This window comes from Mustela putorius, unplaced genomic scaffold (assembly GCF_011764305.1).
Source record: "Mustela putorius furo isolate JIRA1106 unplaced genomic scaffold, ASM1176430v1.1 tig00003845_pilon_pilon_pilon, whole genome shotgun sequence".
NCBI lineage: Eukaryota > Metazoa > Chordata > Mammalia > Carnivora > Mustelidae > Mustela > Mustela putorius.
This window is the reverse complement of record NW_025421998.1, coordinates 62,261,403-62,287,804: the sequence shown is the minus strand read 5'-3', so window position 1 is coordinate 62,287,804 and position 26,402 is coordinate 62,261,403. Positions and strand designations below refer to the sequence as shown.

General features: G+C 39.9%; 1 protein-coding gene across 5 annotated transcripts in view; it reads left to right on the top strand.

Annotated features, from left to right (window-relative positions):
- Positions 1 to 26,402, top strand: part of PDE1C (phosphodiesterase 1C) — a 304,120-nt gene that overhangs the window by 11,396 nt on the left and 266,322 nt on the right. For all 5 annotated transcript variants that reach the window (XR_006601374.1, XM_045062853.1, XM_004762602.3 and 2 more), the window contains one exon: positions 9,126 to 9,152. Coding sequence is in view for 4 of the 5 variants with exons in the window: in XM_045062853.1 (XP_044918788.1) it covers positions 9,126 to 9,152 (27 nt within the window). In the remaining variant the exon portion in view is untranslated. The remainder of the gene's footprint in view (positions 1 to 9,125; positions 9,153 to 26,402) is intronic.

Below are 26,402 nucleotides of genomic sequence, written 5' to 3'. Positions count from 1 at the left end.
TTGCTATTTGGAAATCCCGTCTGCTAACTATGAGGAACCATAAACACTTTCATGAAGAGAGTCCTGTGTTGCTTATTTGTGAAACAAAAGGATTAATTACTGTAAATTGAAGCCCCATAAATATTGTTTAGAATTGTCATTCTTTCTATAAAACTATGGACTGAAATTAGTCATCGTTTAAAAAAAAATGAAGGAATTGTTCAAGTACCCATTTCTTGGAGTCTTTGGATAATTGCAGTAAAGGTTATCCTCAAGGAGAATTTGGTTCCAATGTTCAACTCATTTCCATTGGCAGTAGAAGCTCAAAATGGTCCCTGTAAAGCACCTGCCGCTTAATTTTTTTTCCCTTTTTTCCCCCTGTATTTTGGATATTGGCCTCATTTCTACCACATTTAAATTGTTGAAATTTACAGAGTCTGTGTCCAGAGAAGAGCCTTATATGGATGATGTTCCTGGGAGAGAAGGTTTCAGAGGAAATAGGAAAGACCTTTGCTCCCCAGGAGCTGGTATATTGACTTAAATTCCCCTGCTTTCTGCCAGAAGGAGGTTTTGATAAGAGCTGGGAGGAAGGGTCTAAGAGATCAGGGAAGGAATACTAAGAGTAGGAATACTATTGGAGTAGATGAGAAAGGCTTGGAAAAATTAGACCAGTCACTGACGTTAAACTTGGCAGAAGATAGAGTTTTTGTTCTGGCTAACTACGTATGGGGAAGAACAAAGTAGGGAGCTGAAGCAACTCCCTGGAGAATTCAAGTTAAAAATTCTACCCCTCCCCTAATTGCAGGGATAGATCTATAAAGAGTAAGATGTTGTCTTAATCCTTTGGATTTATCCCCACTTAGGCAGTGTTGCACAGATATTAAGAAATATTTTTGTTTTCAGCCTTTCTCATTGATGTTTATCTAAACGGGAGCCAGGCGCCCAGGAAAGTGGTCACAAAAACCTCTTCCAGTCCCACCCACGCAGTTTTCTTGTACTTATAACACAGCAAGTGGTTGTAAATGCGTGACCAGAGGGATAAATAACTTATGCAGAAAAGTACTACCTTGGGGCACCTGTGGCTTAGTGGTTAAGCCTCTGCCTTTGGCTCAGGTCATGATCTTCAGGGTCCTGGGATCAAGCCCCACCTGGGGCTCTCTGCCCAGCGGGGAGCCTGCTTTCCCCTCTCTCTCTGTCTGCTGCTCTGCCTACTAGTGATCTCTATCTCTCTGTCAAGTAAACAAATAAAATCTTTAAAAAAAAAAGTACTACCTGGACATCTACAAGCATGATATTTACTTTCTATTTTCTTTCTCGAAAAACCCTTTTCCATATTTTGTTGCTGGTGCCAGTAATTAGCTCACTGCCTCACTTAAAGCAAGATGGGAATAATGCTTGGTCTGCTCAAAACCCCTTGCTTTCCAGAGGAAGATTTCAGCTTTCTTTGGGGAGGGGTCCCATTTGGGGAGCTGTTGGACAGTAATTTGAGTGCTGGAATTTTTAACCCAGGCCCAGGAGAGAAGCAGGCATGCACAAGAGATTTGGATTTCTGTGTCTGGCCAGCTGTCTGCAGGCAGACAAGGGGGCTGGGGAGGGAGAACAAAGAAGAAACAGGGCTTTGAGAATGTGGGAGCCTGGGGCACAGTGTGGATTGGCTGTATGAGTTGGTGCTATTCCATGTGGGGCTTCCTGTGGAGTTGTTCAGTTTGGATTAATCTTTCTCAAAGGTTTCTCCTCTTTCCAGTGTCCAGCCAGCAGTAGGTAGGAATATAGCTGTTTCCAGGAATGAGTTAAGAATCGATTGTCTTATTCATAGCTCTGTTTCAGATTAGCATTCTCTCATTCTTCAGATTCACCACCCTTACCCCCAAACCTCACTTCTTCACTTGAATTTGATCTCATCACTTTGGGTTAAACATATTGCAATTTTGTACTTTGGAAGTTGCTGACCCTGAGTATGATTTTCCTTTACTAAGAAGGCTAAATGAAAGGGTGTGAGTCTGTGGGACAATTATCCCTAATAAAAAAGCGAGCAGAAAGATTTTCTAGAAGATTTACAGAAAAACAACCCTTTCTTAATTATTGGGCTATTCTAGGTGAAAGTGAGTTTATGTCACTTCACTATTTTTTATTTTTTGTATTTCCTTAGATCTTTGGCCAAGCAGGAAAATAGAATCATTGCCTACATGGATTTTTCCTCTGCAGTTTATCAGTTAAGAAATATTTGAACTAGTAAGGGAAGAAAATCCCTCACTTTCTCTAATATCATCTCCCCTTCCCCAATAATCTACAAGAAGGTGCCAGGCAACTGCAATTTATATACACTTTCTTATTGGTGTTTACTTATTATAAATGAGAAGTGCCATCAAGTAATCAATATACACGTAGCTTTGCAAACCTAGGTTTTAATGTATGCATCATGGAAATGAAATCACTGGTAGGAATAAGAAGATACATACAAGAAACTTCCATTCTTAGCAACATGTAGAGGAGGTCCTACAAATGATTTAAGGCATGTTCAGTAGAAGTTTCCAGATACCCAGTTCTGTTCAGTCTGCCCCCCATATGCCAATGAAAAACAAAACCAGAGGATCAGATGATCATTCAGATCCTTGTTCATTTCATGGATATTTGTGACATTTTATCTTCGTCCACTTTCCCACAGGGAGTTGCATGTGACCTGAACTCCTGAGAACATTAGTGAACTCCACACAGTTAACGGAGTCTTGCTGTGCGCTTTGTTTTTTCTGAGTCTGTCCCCCAGTCTCCACTCCCTTGAGGGAACTGAAGGCTGAGAACCAAGATTCCCAATGCTGTCTGTGCATTGGAGTGGTAGTGACCTTGGTAGGGAAGGATGGAGACAGGATCTGACGGGATCAGGACCAGAATGAGTCATCCTTGCCTGGAAGTGCGGGAGAACACCGAAGGCAGAGCTCGAGTTCCCACTGTGCATGTTCAGTTGTTGTAAATTCAACTTCCCATACCAGAAAACCTTCTTGTGCCCAACTGGGAGGTATCTTGCTGTCAACTTGGAAACTCAGCACAAGTTTTATTTTTTTTTAAGCCAGCTTGTTTGAATATTAAGCCTATTTATAAACCTCATTATTGCAGCACCCATATGGCTCTTACTCAAAGATACTCACTTTGAAAAAGTGAAAGACTGCCAGCCAGCCTCTTCATAATTTAACATCAGTGCTTAATCAACTCTCACTTATCCAGGCTATCAGGAATGATTCCCAAATCATCTGTTTGACTTTGGAGTATGTGAAACTTAACATTTGATGATTGTGGGCATGCCCATTACATTGGGAATGCCTAACCATCAAAAAGCGAATAAAGCCCTTCAGAAACATCCTCTCTCCCACCTCATTGCTTTTTGGTGCTGTTCCCTTGCAGTCTGTGCTCTGGCCCCAGGCAGGCCCAGGTTTACAGTGGACAGAATCACCCCTTTTACACTTGCTTAGTTTCATCCTTTCTCTCCCTGGCTGAAGCCAAAATGAAACTCAGAGTCTAGAAACCTCTGCTAGATGACACAGCTATGGAGAGCTTTGAGGAACGTTTTTAAACATGGGTGGCAGGAGTCAGTGGTCTTTGCTCTTTGATGATGCTCCTGGCTCAGTTTTCACTTCTTCAGATGTGATCAGCTGGATGTAAATGGACTGAAGCCTTTGGGGGAGATTTTCCAGTTCCTCACTTCCCATTCTGTACACAGACACAGACATACACCAGTCATAGACCCACCCACAGACACACACACATGCACACACCATTTGATAGTTCTTGGGCAATCCATGGTTCCATAGAAACATTCCAGGCTTAAACGGACCCTGATTTTCAGTGAAGACCAGGAATCTTCTAATTTGTCTAAGGGGTAAGTGGATATGGGTCAGTCAGTGCTGGTTATAGTACATTATATCTCTGCATTGACTTTCAACTTCTGGAGAGTACGTAGGGATTCTTTTTAAGCAACTTACTAGGCTTCAGTTTTTAGGGAATTATTGGTAAAAAGAATCTTTATCAAATGATAACTTTAGATATTTCTAAGGATTGTTTGGTGTCCAGTTCATAAATATCCAGTTTTACTTTTTTTCCTCCTACCTTCTCAGCAATGGCCCTACTTCAACATTGGAGGGAAGTGTGTAATTCTGCTAGGTTAACTGGGACCACAGAGAGAGTAGGTGGCAAGGTGTATAACCTACAGGGCTTGGGGGGAAAGCTGGACAGAGTTTCAGCTACTCCCCTTCCTAGCAAGACTCAGAATAGCACCTGGTTCCTCTCTGGTTCAGGTGTTCTTAAGGAGAATTGCAAGTATTTAATTTTTTTTTTTTACCTTTAGAAAGCAATCTACAACTTTTTTTCATTACTTCTTTAATGAATAAAGCCTTTTTATTTCCAAACAGAATTTGGAAACCTACTGAATTGAAATACCATTATTTTTGCAGTACTGTTATTAATACAGTAGCTGACCCTCAAACCCTTCCTTGGTACCCAGCACTGTGCTAAAGGCTCTTTGTTGTTCTTAACACTAGATTCTCACATCACCTTGTGAAGATGTTGTTATTATTGCCCAGCTTTTATAGGTAAGGAGACTGGTGGTTGGGAACCTGACGTCAGTTGCTGAAGGTCACGTTGCTTATTGGGCGGAGTAAGTTGGGAGATGGCTTTGAGCTCAGGCAAGGGATCTCAAGCATTGTGCTCTAACGTCTCTCAGAAGAGTGAGGAGGGTGGAACCTGTTCTGGGAAGTTTGCAAAGCAATACTCTAGACCTTCAGGGATGTGGTTTCCTTGGCCCAGCCTTGTGGAGATGACCCACCTTCTGCCTGAGCGTGAAGCCCCGCTGTCTCCATCTCGCACATGGCCGGCTTTGCCAGATCCCAGGGCATAACAGCTCCCGGTCATGCTTTACTTTTTACAGCAGCTCAGCTCAGCTATGTGAGTCTTGAGATTTGTGATCTGTTGTATCAGGTTCCAAAAAATTGTAAATGTGAAGTAAGTTTGAAAAACCAAAACAGAACATTTACAAACATTCCTTTTGTCTTTCAGGTTATGAATCAGGAATAAATTCTTTCGAAGTTCTTAAAAACAAAAGGCCAAAAATAAACTGGGTTCTTCTCCAGTTCATTTCCTGCATTTGGAAGGAAAGGACCCAGTTTGTTTTATTGTTGTTGGTTTTGTTTGTTTTTGTCTAGTGTCTAAGTTCCCCTTTGGCACCCTTGACTTCTTTGCATACCTTTCTTGATTTTCTTTGAAGACTTCAGAGTTTGCTTTCTTTCTCAACGAGCTGAAGGTTCTATATCCTTAGATAAGTTACTTAACCTCTCTGAGCCTCACTTCCATCAAGTATAAGGTTAGGGAGACCTCCCAGGGTCCGTAGGTGTCAAAGTGAATGAATTTGTATAGTAGGCATGGAACTGAGGAGATGCTCCTCAACTGTGAGGCCTCAGCCTCCTCTCATTGTTTCTCCTGTGTGCAGAGAACTATGGCTATGGTAGGTGTCCTCACTGCTCATGGTAAATCATTGTTACCCAGAAGGAAAATGAGTAGGAAGAAAGCGTTTTTTGATCAGCTTCTTGACAAATCCACTTGTTCATTCCCTGCTAATGTATTGAGCAGCTGCCACTTGTCAATCACCATGTGAGGAAGGAGAGAAACACCAGCAGGTAGTGGACAAACCATCATTGCCATCAGTGTGACAGATCGTAACTACCTGGACTGACAAATGCAGAGATGTGGGTGAGCTCTGGCCAATATGGGGCATATAGGGGCACTGTCCGGTCTGGGAGACTGTAGAAGGTTTTCAGGAGGAAGTGATGTCTTGGCTGAGAGCTGAAGGATAAGTAGGGCTCGTTCAGTCCTTGCTGATCCTGCCCAGTCCAAATGATCTGTGAGTTGGATATTGAGTATACTTTCCAAAGAAGTATATTTTCTCTTGTACTTTAAGTGCTGCCATTCAACTCCAGTAGAAGATGACACTATTTGGATTGGGTTTGTCTTGGTTCTGAAGTGTCCAAATGGGACAAGATGGGAAGAGAGCTCTTCAGGATGATGAAGCCAAAGATGGATTTAGGAAGGTGGGGGAGTAAGTACCAAGAAGGTGGATAGTACTGAAAATCAAATATTTGGTCTTTCTTTGGGTTTACCAAATGCACAGCCAGTATTTGATAAGTGTGAGGGGCAGCTATAAATTATTTATTTATTTTGCCAGGAGACACGTTGCATGCCACCCATGTGCCATGTGTTATGTAAGCCCTTGGAGTAGATACACAGATCCATGTAACAGGACCCCTGGCCTGAAGAAGCTCAAAATAAGGGGTAAAGGGATCTAAAATTTTCAGAATGCCTACATGGCAGGCATGTACTTGGCAAATTCAAAACACTGTGTCCTCTGAGATCATTCTTTCTATTTTACAGATGTGGGTACTAAAGCTTAATTTAGCAGAGAGCATGCCTGAGCTCTCACGACTTGAGGCAGGGGTGGGTAGTTGGGTTTTGAACCAAGTCTGTTACATCCCAAAGCCCTATTGTCTTTCCACATAATAGGAGATGAGACAAGGCAATGCAAGAGATAACCCCTTCTCCCAGGTATCATCTTTTTTTTTAAAAAGTATACATTGTATTACTTTTCCTACCTTTGTGCTCAGCACTTTTTAGCCTTATGGCCTGCTATCTCCTATATCTGTCTGGGCTGGGCTGGTTTGAGGCCACTAGACATACCCTCCTTTCCTGTTTGCCTCATACTTAACATATTTCTCCTTCTGAAATCCCAGCCATCAACCAGGACTACCTCTTCCACAAAGCTTTCCGAGCCGCCCCCCTTGTTTTGGTTGTTATCATAACATAACACTTTTTAGGTACATATTTTAACTTCCATTTTTAGAATAACGATTCTTTCAGAGAGTGAATTTCAACAGTGCTATTATGAGGATTAGTGATCTATGAAGTGCTTGTTACTTGTAGGTGCTGAAAATGGAAGTTTTTCTTATTTTTATCCATCTTTGATTATCTCAGTGCTCCCAGCAGTGACTTTGTATGGTTCTTGGCAAATGCTGGGAGAGTTCTGTGGAAGCCAACAACAAAGGTTGTCTTCTTCTGACCTTTGAAGGTACCCTCTGCTGATAGAATTAGTTGGGCTTCTGGTTCGAAGCCGAGGCATCCATCTGGCCCAACTGCCCCCTTGTCTTTGGTCTTTGCACACTCTCAATGGGTTATTTTTTGATCTTGCCTTAAGAGACTCCTTAGCCCAGTTTAGTAGACAGTAGTCTTAACAAGGGCTAAGGGCACAGGCAGCACCCATAACACACTGTGGTCTATGCCTGTAGATAAAGGCTTGGCTACTGCCTAACGAGTGATTTGTTCCTGCTGACAGGGTCGAGGCACAGTCTTTAGAAGGGGCACAAGACACTCTCTTATGCACTTGGTTACTGTGGGGAACCACACAAGAATCTGCCTTTGTGGAGCTGACATTCATGAGGGTTATCTCATTTATTTCTTACCATAATGTCTTAATAGTGGTTCTTTGATTATTCCCACTTTATAGATGAAGAAACTGAGGTTTAGAGGGGTTAAATAACTGGTCTCATACCATAGAGCTCAGTGCCAGAGGCAAGACTTGAAAGCAGGGAGTTTATTCTAAAGCCCAAGCTTTAACCCACTCTGTTAGTTGACCTTCCTCTCTTTATAGATGGTATAATCCAAACATAAATATCTTCATATATTTGCACAGTCTTATATATATATATATATATCTACATATGTGACTGCATACATGTATAAAATAATAGTAAAAATAGTAAATATAAAAGCAGTGATCCATTAATCTACTGCTCTGGGGTCATGGTTATCATTTTGATGTTTCCTTTCAGATGCATATTTGATGCATTAGGCAAGATCACCCTGTATGTTTTATGTTGCATGCTGTTTCCTTCACTTAACACTCAGCACCATTGTGCATATGTTCATTTGAATAGAGGTGTAACAGATCATAGTGATTCTGAATTTGAAAATCTGTGTCCTTTTTAAAAAGCGTGTGACATACAGCTCTATGAGCAAACTAGTGGATTGACTTCCTGGGTGCAGTGACTGTAATGGGAATGCAGGTGTGGAACTAAGGACAACTGGGATGCACTGCACTTTCTGGAGATGCTGCCAGAAGGATGCATTTTCTTCTCCCAGCACTTTCTTTCCTTGAATCCCCTCCAGTAAAGAGCCTGTTCAAACTCCTTTGAGACACTTCCAAGCCTGCAAAAAATGACACAAATCTGAAAACCATTGAGATATTGGGATAATAAACTTAGTGGCCACTTCCCCTTGAATGCCACTACGACCTGGGTGAAATAGCCAGGGCCGAAGTTATCTATATTTGATAGATTAAGAAGCCCTATGCCCAGGAGATTTGTCCAAGGCTGAATAGCAGAAGTAGACTAGAATTCCAGCCACTTCTGCTCCTAGGGAAGTTTCTTCTAGGAACTAACCCACAGCTGCAGAGCCATTAACAAGTTCCTACTGCTGCTCTCACCACTCCTTCTTCTCGACTTTCTCATTGTCCCTTTTCTCCCTTCTTTCTTCTCTGAAGAGCTTGTGTCTGATCTTAAGGCTTAGCTACATGATTACTCATTTTCATTGTAAAAGGTACATCCTTAAAGGGACTTCAGTGCTATATGGTGGAGGTCATAGTAATAATAGTGACAATACAAATAGCTAATGGTTATTGGCCATTTTATATGTGCCAGACAAAAGAAAGGTTGTATAGGATCCTGCCCAGTTACTTCTCACTAAACCCATGAACCTAATAAATGGAGGGCTGAGATTTGAAACCTTTAAAACCTGACCTCAACCCAGATTCTGTAGTGCTCTCAAAGGGGAAGAATGAATATAGGAAGGCAGAGCCACTGAGCTCTTGGGATGCTATTTTTTTTTTTTCCCTTGGAATGCTATTTTTAAGTGTTAAGGCTGGTCATAGGCATCTGACCACAGTATCACACAATAATCCAAAACTTTTAGCTGGGCTTTGAAACCCATAAGCCTCACAGAAAGAACCTCCCGCAGAGTTTTCCCCTTCGTGCCTGTCCCTGCTGAAGTTATCTTTTCTAATTCACTGCCTGCCACAAATTCTTCTCTGATGTGTGTTTATGCTTCTTTTCCTACAGGAGGAAATACAAGAAAACATCCCAGAGGTAAGAGTGTCTTTCTGAGAAAGGAGAGCTTGTTGGTTGAGTCATTTGTGGCACAACTCTTCAGAAGCCTGGCTCACAGTGGACGCTCAGTGTAACGGACAGTCTCTTGGCTCCTCAGCGAGGTGCCTGCTTCATCTTTGGATCACTTCTGCTGCTGTAGTAAACCCTGGTTGTAACATTTAGTGTGGCACCCTGAGTGTCTATCTTCCTGTGAGAGTGGATCTGGTGGATGAAAAGGCCTGTTAACTATAGATCTGCATATAGGAAGTGGTTTTACTGAAATCTTGACCAGAGAGGGCCTGGGCTGGGAGGTGTGGAAGCTTTATGGATGGGAGCACCAAAGTGTCTTTAAGCATTTGAATTCTCCTTTGCCTGCAATTCCTATTTGCTTCATTCTCTGATAAAATGCTGTTGAGCTCAAAGCATAGGTACAAAATCCTTTAAGGGCACTAATGGTCTCTCTTTTTTTTTTTTTTAAAACCATAGAAAAGGTAATTTAAAGTAGAATATCATCTTTTATCATCCTCCATTACTTCATGTTGTTGAGAAGAGTTGGAAAGGCACATTCCAAAGAAATAGAGTTGCTCAGATCTTTTGTTTGCCAAGCGTTAGAAGCCCAGAGTTCAGACTAAAAGGCTAGTGTCTGCTTTTCATTGATTGTATTTGATTTTGGTATTATGACATTAAACAGATTATATTCAGATAAAAAAAAATCCCACCAATGAAATTAAAATCTGCCAGTTGGTTTCAGCAATGGTAGTTTCAGTCGGATGACCATTTTAATCTTACCTTTTCTCTTGAGCATCATCTCAAGGCAGAGAGTCCTGTTCTGTGATTTCCAAATAAAGTCAGTAATCCATAGTAGTGTTGTTACCGTTTGATATGCAGTGTAGAGGTGCACGCATCGTTGAGAGAAGATGAATACAACCTTAGGGTTTCCTAGCAGTTGCTATGCTTTTCTAAATATAGTGAGCTTACACAGATGGCTAAATAATTCTGTCTTGTTCAGGTTCATTGGGTTCAGGGTAGTAATTGCATGTGAACCACTGAACAGGATGTAAATTAATCACTCAGATTAGAGGGCATAATAGTCATCAGTAGTAAAAGGTAATTTATCATTTTTACATGTAGTTAACCTGGGGTATGAAATATTTCAAAGTTGCTTCAATTTTATTTGAAAAGAGATAAATAGGTTAGAGGAGTTTAACAAGAGAGCTGCTCAAACCTGTCAAGTTTCAAATTACTATGTCGATTATTTTTGAAAGCACATTTTTGCATACCTTACATGAATGCTGTCGCATTTTTTATTATGTCAATATAATAAAAAAATAGACTGTCTTGTCCCAGCTTCACTGAAGTCATGCAAAGTGCAAATTAGTAGAGCGTTGGTTTGGGCTCTTCTATTTTAAATCACATACATATTTCCTATGAAACTGACACATGTCTGCTAATCTCTCATTGATTACAAACCATCTCTAAACGTCTGGCTTGAAACAGCCGTTTTATTCTGCTTACAGTGATATGGGTCGGGAATTTAGGAAGGACTTGGCTGAGTGGTTTGAACCTGGTGCAGCTGGAGTGGGCTGCAGCTACTGGAGACAGAGGGTCCACTTCCAAGATTGCTTCTTCACGCATGTGTGCAGAGACTTGGTGCTCTTTGTTTCTTTCTTTCTTTGCACGTGGCTTTCATCCTCCAGCCTAGAGCTTGGGCTTCTCAGTGCATTGTGGTCTCAGGGTGGTTGCACTTTTTGCTGCCTTCCTAGGCCCTATGTGTTCCAACAGACAGGAAGTGGAAGATGCTGGTCTCTTCATTACAACTTGGGCATAGAAACTGGGACAGTGTCACTTCTGCTGTATTTTATTGGTGAAGGTACTATAGAACCCACTCAGACTCAAGAGAAGGGGACATAGATTATAGCTCTTGATGGAGGGGTGGTTAAAGAAGTTGAGACCATCTTCATTTACCAAACCTGTAGCCTTTATCAGAATGATCTTGCTTGAGAACTTTTCTGGGGATCTGTAAATTTGGATGAAGTGGATACCTCGTTTGATAAATGGTAGACACTTTTAAAGATGTCTTGATATCTCTGTCAGATGCTGGTCTGTTTGAATATACTCTTGTCTACTTGGTGATTCATTTGGACTGAGGGGAGCTGTGATTCTTTTTTCATGTTGGGGCAAACATGCTAGTATAAACTCAATAGGCTACTTGAATGCTAAGTGTCGTTATTTGACTTCAGTTAATTAGATAAAGCCGGTGGCTTCACGTAGGGAAACTAAAAGTTATATTAAAAAGCTTTAGATCTCATAGGTTTGCTTTGGACATTAGGAGAAAGAGTCCAGGATACAAAAATAATCTACCTTTGTTTAAACTTCTTGTGCTGGGCTTCATTTCATTTCGCTTATGTATTTATTCACCTTTCAAAGCTGTGTTAAAGAAAAAACAAATCCTCTGGCTTTCAAAGTCATCGTCATCCTACTATACAGCTCAATTGAGGTAGGTATCGTGCTTTAAATATTTTATCAAGTACTAGGCAGATTTCAGTAGCCCAAGAATATGTTATGATAGTGATTCTTCTGAATATCACTGTTAATATTAAAGGAAATGTACTAATTTCTTCCAAGGCCAGAATTTCAACCAAAAGAATGATGTTATAAAAACCCTTTACTGGGTTAGCAAGGGCACCAGTAAGTAGAAGATAAGATTCTCCCTGCACAGAAGCCCTTACTGGATTAGGCTTTACATCAACGCAATTAAGGGGAGCCATCCTTTTGCCTTGTGATTGAGTCTTGTCCATGAGGGCCAGTCATTCCAAGAGATTTGTTGAAGTGGTGACATGGTAATTTGACAGCTAGAGAGGATTACCCAGGAGAGCTGCTTCCCCCTAAAATTCTCTTGTTTTTAAATAGCAGCAACTTCAAGTTATCAGGTCTGGCTCTGATAAGTTTGTATCTTTGAGAAAGAATGCCAGATCATGTACAAAATAATCACAAATACCTAGAAATAATCTAATACTTCTGGGCTGCCACTAAAGAAAGGATATGCTATCAGAGATGGTGTTGTAAGCTGAATCTATGTTAGAAGTGTTTGCAGCATACCCACACACATACACACACTCACACCTCTATTTTAGTGTGCCTGGAAATGCTGTGGTTGGTCAGCATAATCAGAGGCAGAGGTACAAATAATGACTTATCTACAAACCTCAAGGACCTCTGCAGACTCATGTGCAGTTTTCATGTCTGAACTATGGAAAAACTTAGGTCAGAATGGTGAGGAGTAGGAGTTTTAAGCCATATCAGGTAGTGAAAACTTCATTAGAATAAAGGTTTTTGATTTATCAGGTGTAAATTCTAGGTTGGTGGGTGGGTTTGTTGGTTGCTTGGTAGATTGTGAAATCTTAGTTAAGTTTAGATAGACTAAGAAGTTCTGGTTCTGACTATATCTCATTTACTCATTTTATAAATCTAGACATTTCTGTGATGAGATAGCTCTCTGATAATCTAATTAGATTGATAGTCACATGTATATAAGTTTTGACTCCCCCAAAACTTAACTACTAATAGCTTATACTGTTGACTGCAAACCTTACCAATAATATAGTCAATCAACACCTACTTTATATGTTATATATAGTATATGCTGTATTCTTAACTTAAACTGAGAGAAAAGAAAATGTTATTGAGAAAATTATAAGGAAAGAAAAACACATTTATAGTACTGTATTTAACTAAAATAAAAAGATCTGTGTGTAAGCGGACATGTGCAACTCAAACTTGTGTTCTTCAAGGGTCATCTGTACAAGAAATTGCCTGTGAATTGTGACGAGAGAGGTACATGGTTTTGTAGTTAAGACATATGTGAAAAGCAAAATAGAATGTGGTACACGCTATAATAGGTCTGAGTATTGAAAGTCATTGGGAACAACTGGGTCATTTGGGAAGGTATTTACATTATTTTATACTCTTCTCTCACTAGACCACAAAGAGGGCTATACTGTTGCTTCTTATTCATGGTGCTTGGAAGTATGGGCCTATTAAAGTCTAATAGGATAGCTGAGAATTGTTTCTCTCTGTTTTCTCCATGTTTTCATTTATCTTAAAGCTGTATGTTTTGCTGGTTCTTTAGGCTTTCTCTCAAAGGGGCAAATGTCTCAAAAACATTCTGGACATTAGGAGGAATACAGCCCAGGATAAAAACATGTGGAGATAATTGGTTAAGTGGATATCGCACATGCAGATAACAGAGTGGCCTCTATCTGTTGCCAGGCAAAATAAGGAGTTATTTTTTCCTCCAAGTGTCTAATGCCTGCTTTCACTTGAATTTTTATGTGACTTAGTAATCACATTTGATAAGGCCAATAATTGATTAAATCCAGCGAATGATTCCCTTAGTCAGGTCTGCCTGTGCTGTCACGAATCAGCATGCTTAATGAGTCATCAGCAGAACCACCACCTTTGCTGTTAAGAATAGATTGTTGTGTGTGTGGTGGGGGTGGGGTGGGGTGACAGAGGTGGGTGGGAAGTGGATCTTACCCTCTGGGAAGGCTGCCTTCAAAGCTATTGTATCCTTGTATGAGCAAGTGTATTTTCTGCTGAGCTGTGCCCCTTTCTCATTCTGGGACATAGTAAGACTCATTGGTGAATTCTGAAGCTCTTTCAGCATCGCAGACATAAAATCAGTGGTGTCTCTTATCCAGTGAAAAATGACAGTCAGTTGAAGGGGACATAGGATAAAGCAAGGCACATAGTTTAGCATACTTATGAGTGACCAATTTTGCATACTACTACTTACTTAGTAGTGTTGATATTTAGAGCCTGAGTATTAGTAGTAAAATCAGACAAGGGAAACTTCTAAGTGGCAAAGTCCTTTGAAAAATATTTTCCTGTATTTGTGATGAACTATGAAATTCTCAGAGTAGTAAGGACATGTGCATCAGCTGTGAGAATATGTCCAATTTACATTCCAAGATTGCCAGCTGAGTCGAATTGACTTTCCAGTGAAGCTACACCAGACAGAGCAGCAAAGTCATTTGGTTAGAGCACAGATTGCAGATGGACACTGAGATTTAACCACAAAGAAGAACACCCAATGCAGTTAACATGGAAAATGGCCTACAGGTATTGAAATTTCAGGTGAAACACAACCCGGGGAGAAGGGGTGGGTGATGGAAGGTCTATATAGATAGTTTGGTCAGAGGTCAGGGTCACTCTCCTACTATAACATCAGGAGCCTGGGGAGCAGGTGCAGGGATCTCGAGCCAGAGAGGTGGTGTAGGTGTAGCAGGAGTTAGGAACTAGGTGTAGGGAGAGAGGGTGCTGAGGTACAGTAAGTAGCTCAGACACTGAGTCTGAGTAGTGTAGCTAGATACTAGTAGCAGTAATGACTTTCGTTGAGCTGCTGTTTTCTGAGCCAAGAGGATCATCTAGGCACAATTCAGTCTTCATTTCTCTTCCATCTTCGTGTCTGATAATTACTACCATTCTCCCACTTGCCCAGGATTAATACTTTTGAGTCACTTCATATGAGCTTCTGTTGTGGTGTTTCTCCAACTTTAACTTTTGGTTCTTCTCCTTCCCCCATGTTAAACAGGTCTCTGACAGGTTGTTATGGGCTTTTCCTTCTCACTATTTTCATTCTCATGATCTTGCTCCCGTCTCATTACTCATCTCTTAAAGAGTATTGAATGACTTTTCCTAACCACTCTCTTTACTCTGGTTTCTTCATTTCATTACGCATACCCATGTCTGATTAATCTTTGCACAGTGTCTCTGATGTGCTGTTTCAACAGCAACAGCACACCTCCATTAGCTTTCTTTTGACTAATAAAAGCTGTCTTCTTGTTTAGGATTTTAAGGGTTTCTACAACTGCATCTACCTCACTTTCCTGCGTTGTCTCTGTTACTCCCTTCTGTTCCTTCTAAGTTCCAGGCAAGCTGAACTCCTTACTGACTGCCATCTTTGCCTTGCGTTTTCTGTCATCCTTCCTTCATTCATAACTTTCTGCTATTTTAAATGTTCTCATTTTTACCTGTTGAAAGCCTGTGTTTTCTTGGAGATCCAATTCGAAAGTCATTTCTTTCCATGGAGCTTCTTCGATCTTTCCACCTAAAAGAGATCTTGCTCTTCTAGTTATTGCTGGTCTAATTCTGTATGCAAGAAATAGCTGGGTGCGGGTCATTCTTCTTGGCACTAGTGTGATTTTTTTTGAGAAGGGAATATGCTCCCCCAAAGCATGGTGCATTGGACATGATTGGTATTTGTTAAGTGTGGGTTGGCTTTATGAGTGAATCAGATTGATATCCTCTGTATATTTTTACCTTGGGTCAGAACCAAAGTCAGAATTACCAAGTGGAATTGTGGGTAAATAACCTAAGATTGATGAATGACTCATACTTACAAGTGGCTTTGCAGATCACCATATATTCCCACATCCAGACTCTCATTTAGTTCTCACACTGGCTAGAGTGGAGTCCTCTGAGGTCAGCAAGCTAGATGGCATGCATGGTCAAGAACCAGAAAGTGCTTAATTGCTTGGATCATCGACTCTGCTTTTCTCTTCTATTTGATTTCTGTCAGTGTGGAAATTCACATTTGGGTGGAAACTGTTTTTGCTCTATTACCAATGCTTTAATCTCTATCTTTCCTCCATTTAAACCATTAATTCTAGAGATATTTAGTGCCATGACAAATGTATTTGTTTACAGTGCATTATTCTAAATATTTGATAACTGTGGTGTGCATCATTTGGATGTTCTGTGGTATTTTGCCAAAATGGTTTTGAGAATCATTTTCTTAGGTTGTCTAATAAGATTTAAGTATGACTTTAAGACTTCAGTAGCACTCATGCTGGACTTATTGCCTCAGAAGTTAAACCCGGACTTTTAAATTGCCTGGGTAGGCAAGTCTGTTATCCCTCCTAATCCCGGTGGCCTTCATTTCTAAAGAAGCAGAATTGACTTGATTGACTCAGTCATTGGTGAAGGCTTCCACATTGGGGCCAAGTCCAACACCCAACAGCAGGAGCCTAAGAGGCAGATTTTGGAGTCTCTGGAGGCACTGGATCCAATAGTGTAGATCAGAGCTACTTAAGCTTGACTTTATCGTTACTTCTATTGTGAGGATAGCCTGTGCATCAGGGAATGTTTACTAATATCTCTGGCCTCTGCTCACTAAAGGCCAGTAACAATCCCTCATCCCCTACTTTTGATGACCAAAAAAGTCTCCTGGAAGGCAAAATCACCTCTGACTGAGAACCACTGGTATAGATGAAAAATTAAGAATCAGATTTTGATTTTGCCAAATTACTTTACTCCTCTGTGGTCTCAGTGTCCTCATCTGTGAAGAGATTGAGGTTGAATATGAGGATTTTTCTGGTTTTTTTTGGCTCAAAAATGACTTCTGTGATTCTAAATACTGAGGTCCTTCAAGAAGAAAGCCTAGACCACGAAACAACATTAGCCATGATGGCAAGAACTCTAGGACTTAAAATGAATCATGGGAGAGGAGTAGCATTGCAGGTGAGCATGGAGGTCACTGAGCAGTAATATAGACAGGCCCCACAGTGATGGTTTTCTGGCCACCAACCAGATCACCCTTGGTTTAGATATTTCTGATTTCACATAAAGAATGTGAACTAATTATGAGAAAGAATTAAAAGATCAATGGCCAAAACACGATCTTTTCCAAAAACATAGATATGTCTAAAGGGTACTCTATTGGTTAAATTTATTGTGTATCTACTCTGTACCAGGTTCTTCACATGCATTATCTTATTTAATCTTAACAGTTATCCTGTTTTATGGATGAGGAACTCAGGGAAAATAGGTAACCTGACTGAGGTCACAAAGCAGAGAAGTGATTGGGCTAGGGTTTAAAGGCAGAACTTTGAGATCTATTCAAATAGTTTCACAGTTTTTTACAGCTCTAGAACTCTCTCACTGCCACCCCTAACCTCCCAAAGAAATCAGCTTGAAGATGAAGAAAATCAAAGGGTCAGAAAGAAATGTACTTTTGGAGTTCATTTCCCCACTTCGCCTATTGTTCTTTTTATCATTAGGACATTCTACATTTGAAAGTTTTCATATTTGCGTTCAGCTCTCAGGGAAGTTGAAGCTCTCACAAAAGTTTAATGAAATTTTTAAGAAGCTTTCAGGAAAATTTAATGAAATCTTAAATACAAAAAACAAAAAACGACCCAACAAGCTATATTTAAATAGTGTGATTGAAGGCAGGGAAATTCACCTCTACCACCAGCTTCTTTTTTCAAAATCATTTATTTTTGTACAACTTAAAGTACTTTGAAGCAATATAATCAGTCATACATGAGTATGTAACCTTTTATGCATAAAAAGTAAACAACAAAAAGAAAATCAGAGAAAAGAAAACTTTTTCTATCCTCTGATTTAATAAGATAATGCCTTTTCAAAGTTCATGAGGTCACTGACTGAATTTTTCCCTTTGTCTCTCCATGAGTGGACTCATGCTCAGTTCCGGGTTGTTTATTCCCATAACTTTGGGATGTCCGGCAGAGGGGACCTGAAGGAAACATTTTAAGCAAGCTGGAGAGAGTAGATTAAGCTGAGAAGATTTTTGGGAAGAAGCCTATCTGTAGTCTTCGTTTATCCATGAAATCCAAGTCTTGGCATGAAACTTTTGTCATGTTTGGGTAGGTGCCCCTACTTACCTGAACCTGTTTCTTCCTTACCAGTAATAGTTGGAAATAATAACACTTGCTTCCTAGAATTCTTGGGAGTTCAGAATGAAATGGGATATATGAAACCTTTGGAAATCCTTGGCACATAGCACAATATGGCACATGAATAGTGCTCAGTCACTTGAGAGCTTGGGAGCTCCCTCACAGAGAAATCACAATTCCATGGCCACTGTGCAAAGAGTTTGCCCATTGACTGCACTCTTCTCTAAGGAAGCAGGAAGTAGGAGGAATATAGGCCCTGCTTTTTAGGCAGAAACTGTGTCTTATTTACTGATAAATGGGATCAGCATTAACAGTGATTGTTGAGTGTCTTTTAGGGCGCATGTTACAGAATAGAAAGAAGGTTGTGGTAGGTAGGGCAGCAGAGCAAGCCACACAAAGTCAATAACCATTGAAACGTGGCCCTTAATTTGGAAAAAAGTTTGAAATGGCCCAGTCTGGTGTGGTGTCATGGACAGTATTTCCACAGGAAAGATAGTTCATCTTTATATTTCACTTTTCAGTTTTGAGGGAAAATGTGTGTTCTTTAAACCAGGACAGAATGAATAACACTGTATTTTTTAAATTTATTTTTAATTTATTTTCAGCATAACAGTATTCATTATTTTTGCACCACACCCAGTGCTCCATGCAATCTGTGCCCTCTATAATACCCACCACCTGGTAATCCGACCTCCCACCCCCCGCCCCTTCAAAACCCTCAGATTGTTTTTCAGAGTCCATAGTCTCTCATGTATTTTACTGGTTGATAACATGTATTCTAGAATCAGCATGCCTGGCTTCTCACCCCAGCTTTACTGTTTCCTATGTATGACTTTAATTGTTTAATTTCTCTAAGCTAGTGGTTCTTAAGTGGTAGTGATTTTCCTCTCAGAGGCTATTTGGCAATGTCTGGAGGTATTTTTGGTTGTCACATCTGAGAGTGGGGTATTCTACTGGCATCTAGCAGACGGAAGGCAAGGATGCTGTTAAGTATCCTACAGTGTGCAGAACATCTCTACCATAACAAAGAATTATCTGGTCCAAGATAGGAGTGGCATGTATCTAACCCTTACTTTCTTTATCTGTACAAAGGAAATAATAATAGTACTTACCTATAAGGCTGTTGTCAGGGTTAAATGAAATAAAGATTGAAAGAATTAAGTGCACTTTCTGGCTTTTTGTAAAGGTAAAGAGTATTTTAGCTATTATTATTAATGTTACTATTAACATTGTTAATAGTTGGATCATTGTTTATGTAGCACATTTATGAATTCTGTTTCATAGTTTAAGTAGTTGACATATCAGATTTTATAGTGTATTAGATGCATTTAAGTTTTATAACGAAAAAGAGATAAAGTCCTTCAAATCATTCATTGGAAGAGATTTTGAAATTGTTTTGAAGAGATAATATTGTTTGGTTTATGTAAGTACAGTAGACTGAAATAAGTCAGAAATCATAAATTCTGTATGCTATTATATTCTCTTAGCCCTCAAAAAGCATAAAATTACAGATTTTAAAAGAAATACTTTGATATTGTTGCATATCGTTACATGGGAGGCAATAAAGCAAAACAAATTTACTGAGAAATGAAGTCCCATCTGTCACATGCATTATCAGTAAATCAATGAAAACTGGTAGCTACAAGGTAAGCCTCAATATAAATTGGAATGGATTCCTACTTTTACACCAGACCACAAAAATGTCCCTTGAGTTAAATACAAGTCCAGTAGCCAATACAGTAGGTCTGAATACATAGCTCTACCTGTCCTGGTTGTCTTGTTCCTATTAATTATCTTGTTTCCCTTTTGCATAAATACAAAGGGAAGATTTATGGGATGACTTTCCCTAACCTTTTAGATGTGTTTCATCATTTAGATCATAATCAGGAGTTTCTTAGAGTTACACGACAATTAGCCTAAGAAAAGAGCCAATATGGACTGTGAAATCAATGATCATTCTCTGCCTATATGCCAGATTGATAATTCCAAGTAATTTTGCTGTGATTTTGCAGTAATTTTACTAATTTTCAAGTCCTGTGTTTTTAGTAATAGTAACAGTAGAAATATATTTACTAGTCACCACGGTTTACTCATGACCCATTATCAAGAAAAAAACATAGATGGAGTGCCTGGGTGGCTCCGTCAGTTAGGTGTCTGACTCTTGGTTTTAGCTCAGGTCATAATCTGCCGCTCTCCACCCTCCATGCTCTCTCTCTCTTTCCCAAATAAATACATCTTAAAAAAATAGGAGAGAAAAAGAAAATGAACTCCTTTGGTAAGGCAAAGAGTGCCTGTTTGATGGGTAAACAGAAGCCTCATCCCTCAGGGCTCCAGGGTGGGAACGAACATCCTGCATAATAAAAATATCAATGATGGTCGGGATGACGGTGATGGTGATGGTGGCAGTGATGGCATTGGTGGTGCCCCATGCATACAGCTATTTATTAAGACTGTGGCTTATGCTCATTAGATCCCACTAATTTCAGACTTAACCTGTTTGCTTTTTATCTGCTTTTTCCCCCCCTGCTGACTTCTCTGTATTGAGAGATGGGTTCCAGGAGCATGATTTGGGGATTTGACAGATAAGGTGCTGATGAAGCCATTGTGTAGCTTAAATAGCTTCCCATTTAGCATCATTATTTTGAATAGAAAGAAATTTTCCTTAAATGAGTCTCTTGTGTGGAAAAGGGTACTTTTGATCTTTAGATTGGTGGGGTGGATGATTCCCCCTCCTTGATATCCATGACTTCCAACTTTGGTTCCTGTGGGGTACTCTAGGGGCATAATTATGCCAGAAGCTTATTAACAAGGCAACATAACACTGACACTCAGAACATGGCTTTTGGGGTCTGAATGGCCTCAATGTAAATCTCATTTCCACCCCTCCTTAATTTTGTGATATTACAGCTTGATAAGCATGCATATTCTCAAGGTGTAGGCCACTAATTGTTCCTAAGTCTTAAGGTTGTTGATAAGGATTAAAGGAGACAATGTATGTATGGTAGAAGACCCAGTTCTAGGCATATAATAAGTGCTTAATAAATATTAGCTGTTAATATAATGCCCTCCCTCCCTATAAAAATTAATGGCTATTGAATGAGACTTTTCCTCATAATAAAGAATGAGACCTTGCTAACTCTCTGCAATATTTGGCCTCCCTCAAAGACTTATTCTGCTTGTAAAGGAGATTAATTCTTCAGGATCTCATTAGTCAGAGGAGTAGCTGGAGTGGTGCCAGCAAATTATGGACAGAGGTGGGAGAATCTGCCTTGTGCTTCAGGCTGATTCATAAAGTTGTGAAGATAAAGTACAGGTCTCTAGAAAGAGCCTAAAAGAAGGAATCCAATTGTTTAGTCAAAGATTCTCAGTGTTACCTGCTCTCTGCTATTCTCTTGGCCCCTGTATTTATCTTTTAAGATGTCCTGCCATGTCCATGTCAGGGGGCAGGGACCTACCATCCCTGCCAGAGATTTAAAAGAGGAAGTCAAGTTGCCAAATGAAAGCTAGTCCACATGGTTGCATTAACAATACTACTCAGAGGTTGAATGAAGAGCAAATTAGAAATATTTAGTTTTAAAAGTGGGTTCTGGGGCACTGGCTCAGTAGGTTAAGTGTTCTACTCTTGATTAGATTAATTAAATTAAATTAAAATTAATAGCCATTAATTTTGGCTCAGGTCATGATCTCAGGGTCATGAGATCAAGCCTTGCATGGGCCTCCACATTCACACTGCTTGAGATTCTCTCTCCATCTCCCTCTGCCCTTCCCCCACTTTCTCTTTCTCTCTCTAATGTACATAAAAAATATAACAATGAGTTCTGCCAAAAGTATTGAATAAAATAAAATCAGCATGTTTTATTGGTAGGTATAGATTTTGGCTTGTCTGACTTCATTCCCAGACTCTTCACTTTACTGTATACTTACTGAGTATCAGCTGGGTGATGGTCAGGCACTGCGAGACATTAAAAAATAAAAATAAAAGGACTAAGATGTGGTTTCTACCCTCAAGGAGCTAAGGACATAATGAGAGAGAGAGAGAGGGACCCAGGCAGGTTATTTCAATATGAGGTTTTTCATAGAGGTACAGAGGAGTACTCTGTTTAGTTTGGGGGCTCAGGAAATCTTGTTGGAGAAGAGCCTGAGCTAATATTTAAGGGTGAATAAGAGAAAATAGCCAGATATGGGAAGTTTTTATGAGCATTTATTTAGAAGGAGTAACATGAGCAGATACTCGATTTTAATAACTTTTGTTATCTGAGTCCCAGTCTCTGCTCTGGCTTAAGTGGGTTTTGGTATGCAAGGGTAGGGCAGGATCAGTGTGCTATGGGTCTCCTAGGGGTGTGTCATGAATAGTTGTGAGCTGCTGCTCAGAGAAGTAAGTTTTCACTTCTCTAAGGGTTGTAAGCAAAGCAAAGTAGACAATTAATAAAGATTTCTCTTTATTTGAAGGCAGGTACTGTGGCCATCTGGACCCTGAGGACCACTTGCCTTTTAGAATGGCTCATCCCAAAGAAACCAAGAACTACTTCAAAATAAAAAAGGCAGATAAAAAAAGAATCTCCTATATCTTCTGTAAGAGAGTAGAGATTAGAAGTAATGATGGAAAATGTTCTGTCCTTGACATGGGGAGTTAGAGAGGAGAAGGGAGTTGGGGGAAATTGGAAGGGGAGGTGAACCATGAGAGACTATGGACTCTGAAAAACAATCTGAGGGTTTTGAAGGGGCGGGGGGGTGGGAGGTTGGGGTACCAGGTAGTGGGTAATATAGAGGGCACGGATTGCATGGAGCACTGGGTGTGGTGAAAAAAAAAATGAATACTGTTATGCTGAAAATAAAAAATAAATTAAAAAAAGAAGAAAGAAAATGTTCTGTCCTCTATTTTCTCAGTTTTTATAAGGCAGGTCTCTTTTTTTTTCCCCCTGTTTTAGATATTCTTATTTATTTTAATTACCTAAATAATATCTGAATACATTTTCATTGTAAAAAAATCCAAAGATTAGAGATAAAGGCAAAGTTTCTTTAAATCATTGGTTAACGGTGTTCTGTTTCCAGGTAACCACTGTTATGAACTTTTTTTTTTTTTAAGATTTTATTTTTCATTTATTTGAGAGAGAGAGAGCATGAGAGGGAGGAAGGGTAGGGGACAAACAGACTTCTGGCTCAGCAGGGAGCCCAGGGTGGACTCAATCCCAGGACCCTGGGATCATGACCTGAGCCAAAGGCAGATGCTTAAGTGACTGAGCACCAGGCACCCCTATTTATCAACTTTATTATATTTCACTTCTATATGTTTAGATAGAATTCATCAGTGAAACCATCTGGACCTGGCCTGGGCTTCTTGTAGGAAGAACATATTCAAACATATTCAAAGTTCTCCAATGATATCAGAAACACCAGGAAGGTCTGTTAAAACACAGCTTGCTGAAACTCACTCCCAGAGTTCTGATTCTGTAAATCTGGGATGAGGTCTGAGGATTTCCATTTCTAAGTTCCCAGGTGTTGCTGATGCTGCTAGACTGAGGAACCACACTTGGATAATCACTGCCTTAATGGGTGTAGGGGTACTCTGATTTTCTCTTTTTTTCCTTGGGTCATTCTTGGTAAGTTCTCTCAAAATTTGTTCATTTATCTATATTGTGATATTCATTGATATGATATTGCTTACCATCTTTTTAGTTTCTGCAAAATCTGCCGTGTTACCTCTTCTTTTATTCTTGATAATGGTAATTTGTGCTTCGGCTCATTATTTTTTTCAGTCCTTTCTACTTGTTTATTATTACCTATTAATGTTTTAAAAAACCCAACTTTTCTTTCTAATCTTTTCTGTTGATTACTTTACATTTTGTTGCTTTCTACTCTTATTTCTTTCTTCTTGCTTACTTTGGGTTTAATTTTCTAACTTCTTAAGATGAAACATAGAGCATTTACTTCAAACCTTTCATCTTTATAATATACGTATTTAAGCTATATAGTTCCCTATAAGTTATATTGTTCTTCCTCTGTATCTCTGTGTTGTCTATGCCTACAGTGTTATCACACTGGATTCTAGTTAGTTTGTCTCCCTAAGCATCCCATAAGCTCCTTCATATAAAAGACCCTCCTAATCATTTTTTGTTTTCCTAATAAATCCAGGATGACTATGTCAGAGCAAGTGGATGAGTGAATATGGTTGACCTGGTGGCTTAGATGCTTTCTCCTTTGTCCTTGTTTCTTACATATGTGGTTCTCAGACACAGGAGCACCATTTATGGAAGGAAAAGTCATTTTTGAAGCAAACTATGTGGGGGTTGAGAAGTCCTTGTTTTGAAATACTGTTATAATAGGTGGCAGTAAGGCCTGCTTGGCACTCGGAGAACATTATTCCACTGCCTAAGTTGGTTGAATTTTCTCTGAGCTACCCCCTCTCTGGCATTTTCTTTGGAGTCCAGGCTGCTCTTCGTGCTCATTACCAAATGGGGTCAAAATGAAATTTCTCTCCCTTCAAGTCGGATTTCACAACTGACCAGGTACATTATGGCTGAAATGTGGGGCTGCTTTTTTTCTCTCCCTTCAAGTCGGATGGCTGTGAGAGGCCAGAACAGAACCTCTGCTAATGTACTTATATACTAGAACAGATACAGGCTGATCCCGTTGGAATTTTGCACTACTGGGTCCTCAGAGATTTAAACTCTCCCATGCATGGATTTTCTGGCTTTTGGCAACTTGTTCAAAGGAAGAAGCATTATGGTGTTTGTTTCCCCAGGGAAAATAGGAACTTCTTTGGAGCATTGAGCTCGGAGGCCCATCATTATACAAGCCATTTACAGTAAAGAGTTAATAACAAAATATCATTACTTTATTCTCAAACTTTTAAATCCATACCAGGGGTATAGATCTCAAAACAAACACATAAACTAGGCTGAGGAGACATTAAACTTTGATTAGAAATCACAATGACTGTGATGATAATAATAATAGCTATGATGGTACAGGATAATACATGATAGTCATTGTATTCCCGGCACTAGGCTAAGTGCTTTCTACATTTATCTTATTTAATTTTTGCTATAATCTGTGTTGTAGGTGCTTTTGTTGTTCCTATTTTATGGGTGAAAAAATGTCTTAGAGAATTTAAGCAACTTACCCAAGGTCAGAAAATAGTAGGAAATAGTTTCAGCTGAGGCCAGTTTGGCACTGAAGTCCTCTGCTGTCCTGCCTGTTTCTTTGACTCTGGAAGATGGCAGGATGGTGACAAAGTGGGGTTGTAACTGTGCTTGCATAACAGTCCATCATCAGGGCTGGTTTCAGTCATGCTGATACAGGTGACTTGGGCATTTGCTTAATTCCCCTGTTTAGTTTCCCCGTGCATCGGAAACTGATGATGATTCGGGGCTACCTCAAACATACCTGGGGGAGAAAAGGAAAAATAATCCTTGTGGGGAATGAAGACCTTAATGAAAGCTGTACCAAAGGGAAGGATCTCCAGTTTGCTCAGCCGTTTCTTTTGCTGCTCAGGGGAGGCAGAATACCAGCCTGGCATCTCTGTCCAAGGCACAAATCTGTGCTGGCACAAATCAGCACTTCTTCCTTTTTGTGAGATCTCTGATGAGATGTGGCTTGTGATCAAGTATAATTGAGGTGTGTGTGTGTGGGGGGTGAGTATCTAGAAGCTCCAGTCCCATCTGTGGGGCCACAAGAGGACTTGATTTCTCTTTCTGTCTGCTTTTAGAAGTTCATTGAGGAAACCAGTTTTTCCAGTTCTCTCCCTAAGATTCCTCCTTTTTTTTTTTTTTTTCTTGCAACAGGCTGATTTCCAGGTGCTCTAAATCAGCAAGTGGTTTTCCTGCCCACTGTGACCCACGATAAGAAACGATTTTATACTGTGACTAAGTGTGTGCTTACATACACATGCTCACACCCCCACACACTCACAACTGAAATAAAAGTTTATCTCACCACGAGTAATTTAACCTGATATCTCATATTCTATTCTATTAACATAGTAAACTGGTTTTATTACCCACTGATGGGTAGCAACCCATAATTTGAAAATTACTGGTGGTGATCAGTGGGTGCTGAAAATAAGGGCATAAATTATATCCTTTTATGGATATATTTGAGTGTCCAAGTTTACCCCAAATGCATTAGTAAATTCAAATGTGTGTTTTTTCCTAGGGATAATTTAACAACTCTCAAAGAGTCTTGGGGTTTTCTGCCAACCTAAATTAGAAGCAAGTTGTTTGAACCTCTCTCAGGTGGGTAGGTCGAACCAAAAGAAATGGCCCACAGAGGAAGAGCATGGTGGAGTGTCAGAGTGAAGGCCCAGGGCTCTTGGCCTTTGCCTGCCTACGTGGTTCGAAGTGAAAACACAAAGTAGTGGGAATGGCCTGTGTCTTAGGGAATCGCTTCTTATTCCAATAAACCCCTGAGGATCTGCATTCTTTGGGAATTTGCAATAGATAGCACTAGTAATGGAAAGCAAGATTTTTCTTTTTTTCCTTTCCCAAGTGCTGACAGGAGGAAGGATATTTATCCCTTTGGTAACAAAAGAAATTGGGCTTCTCTGACGCAC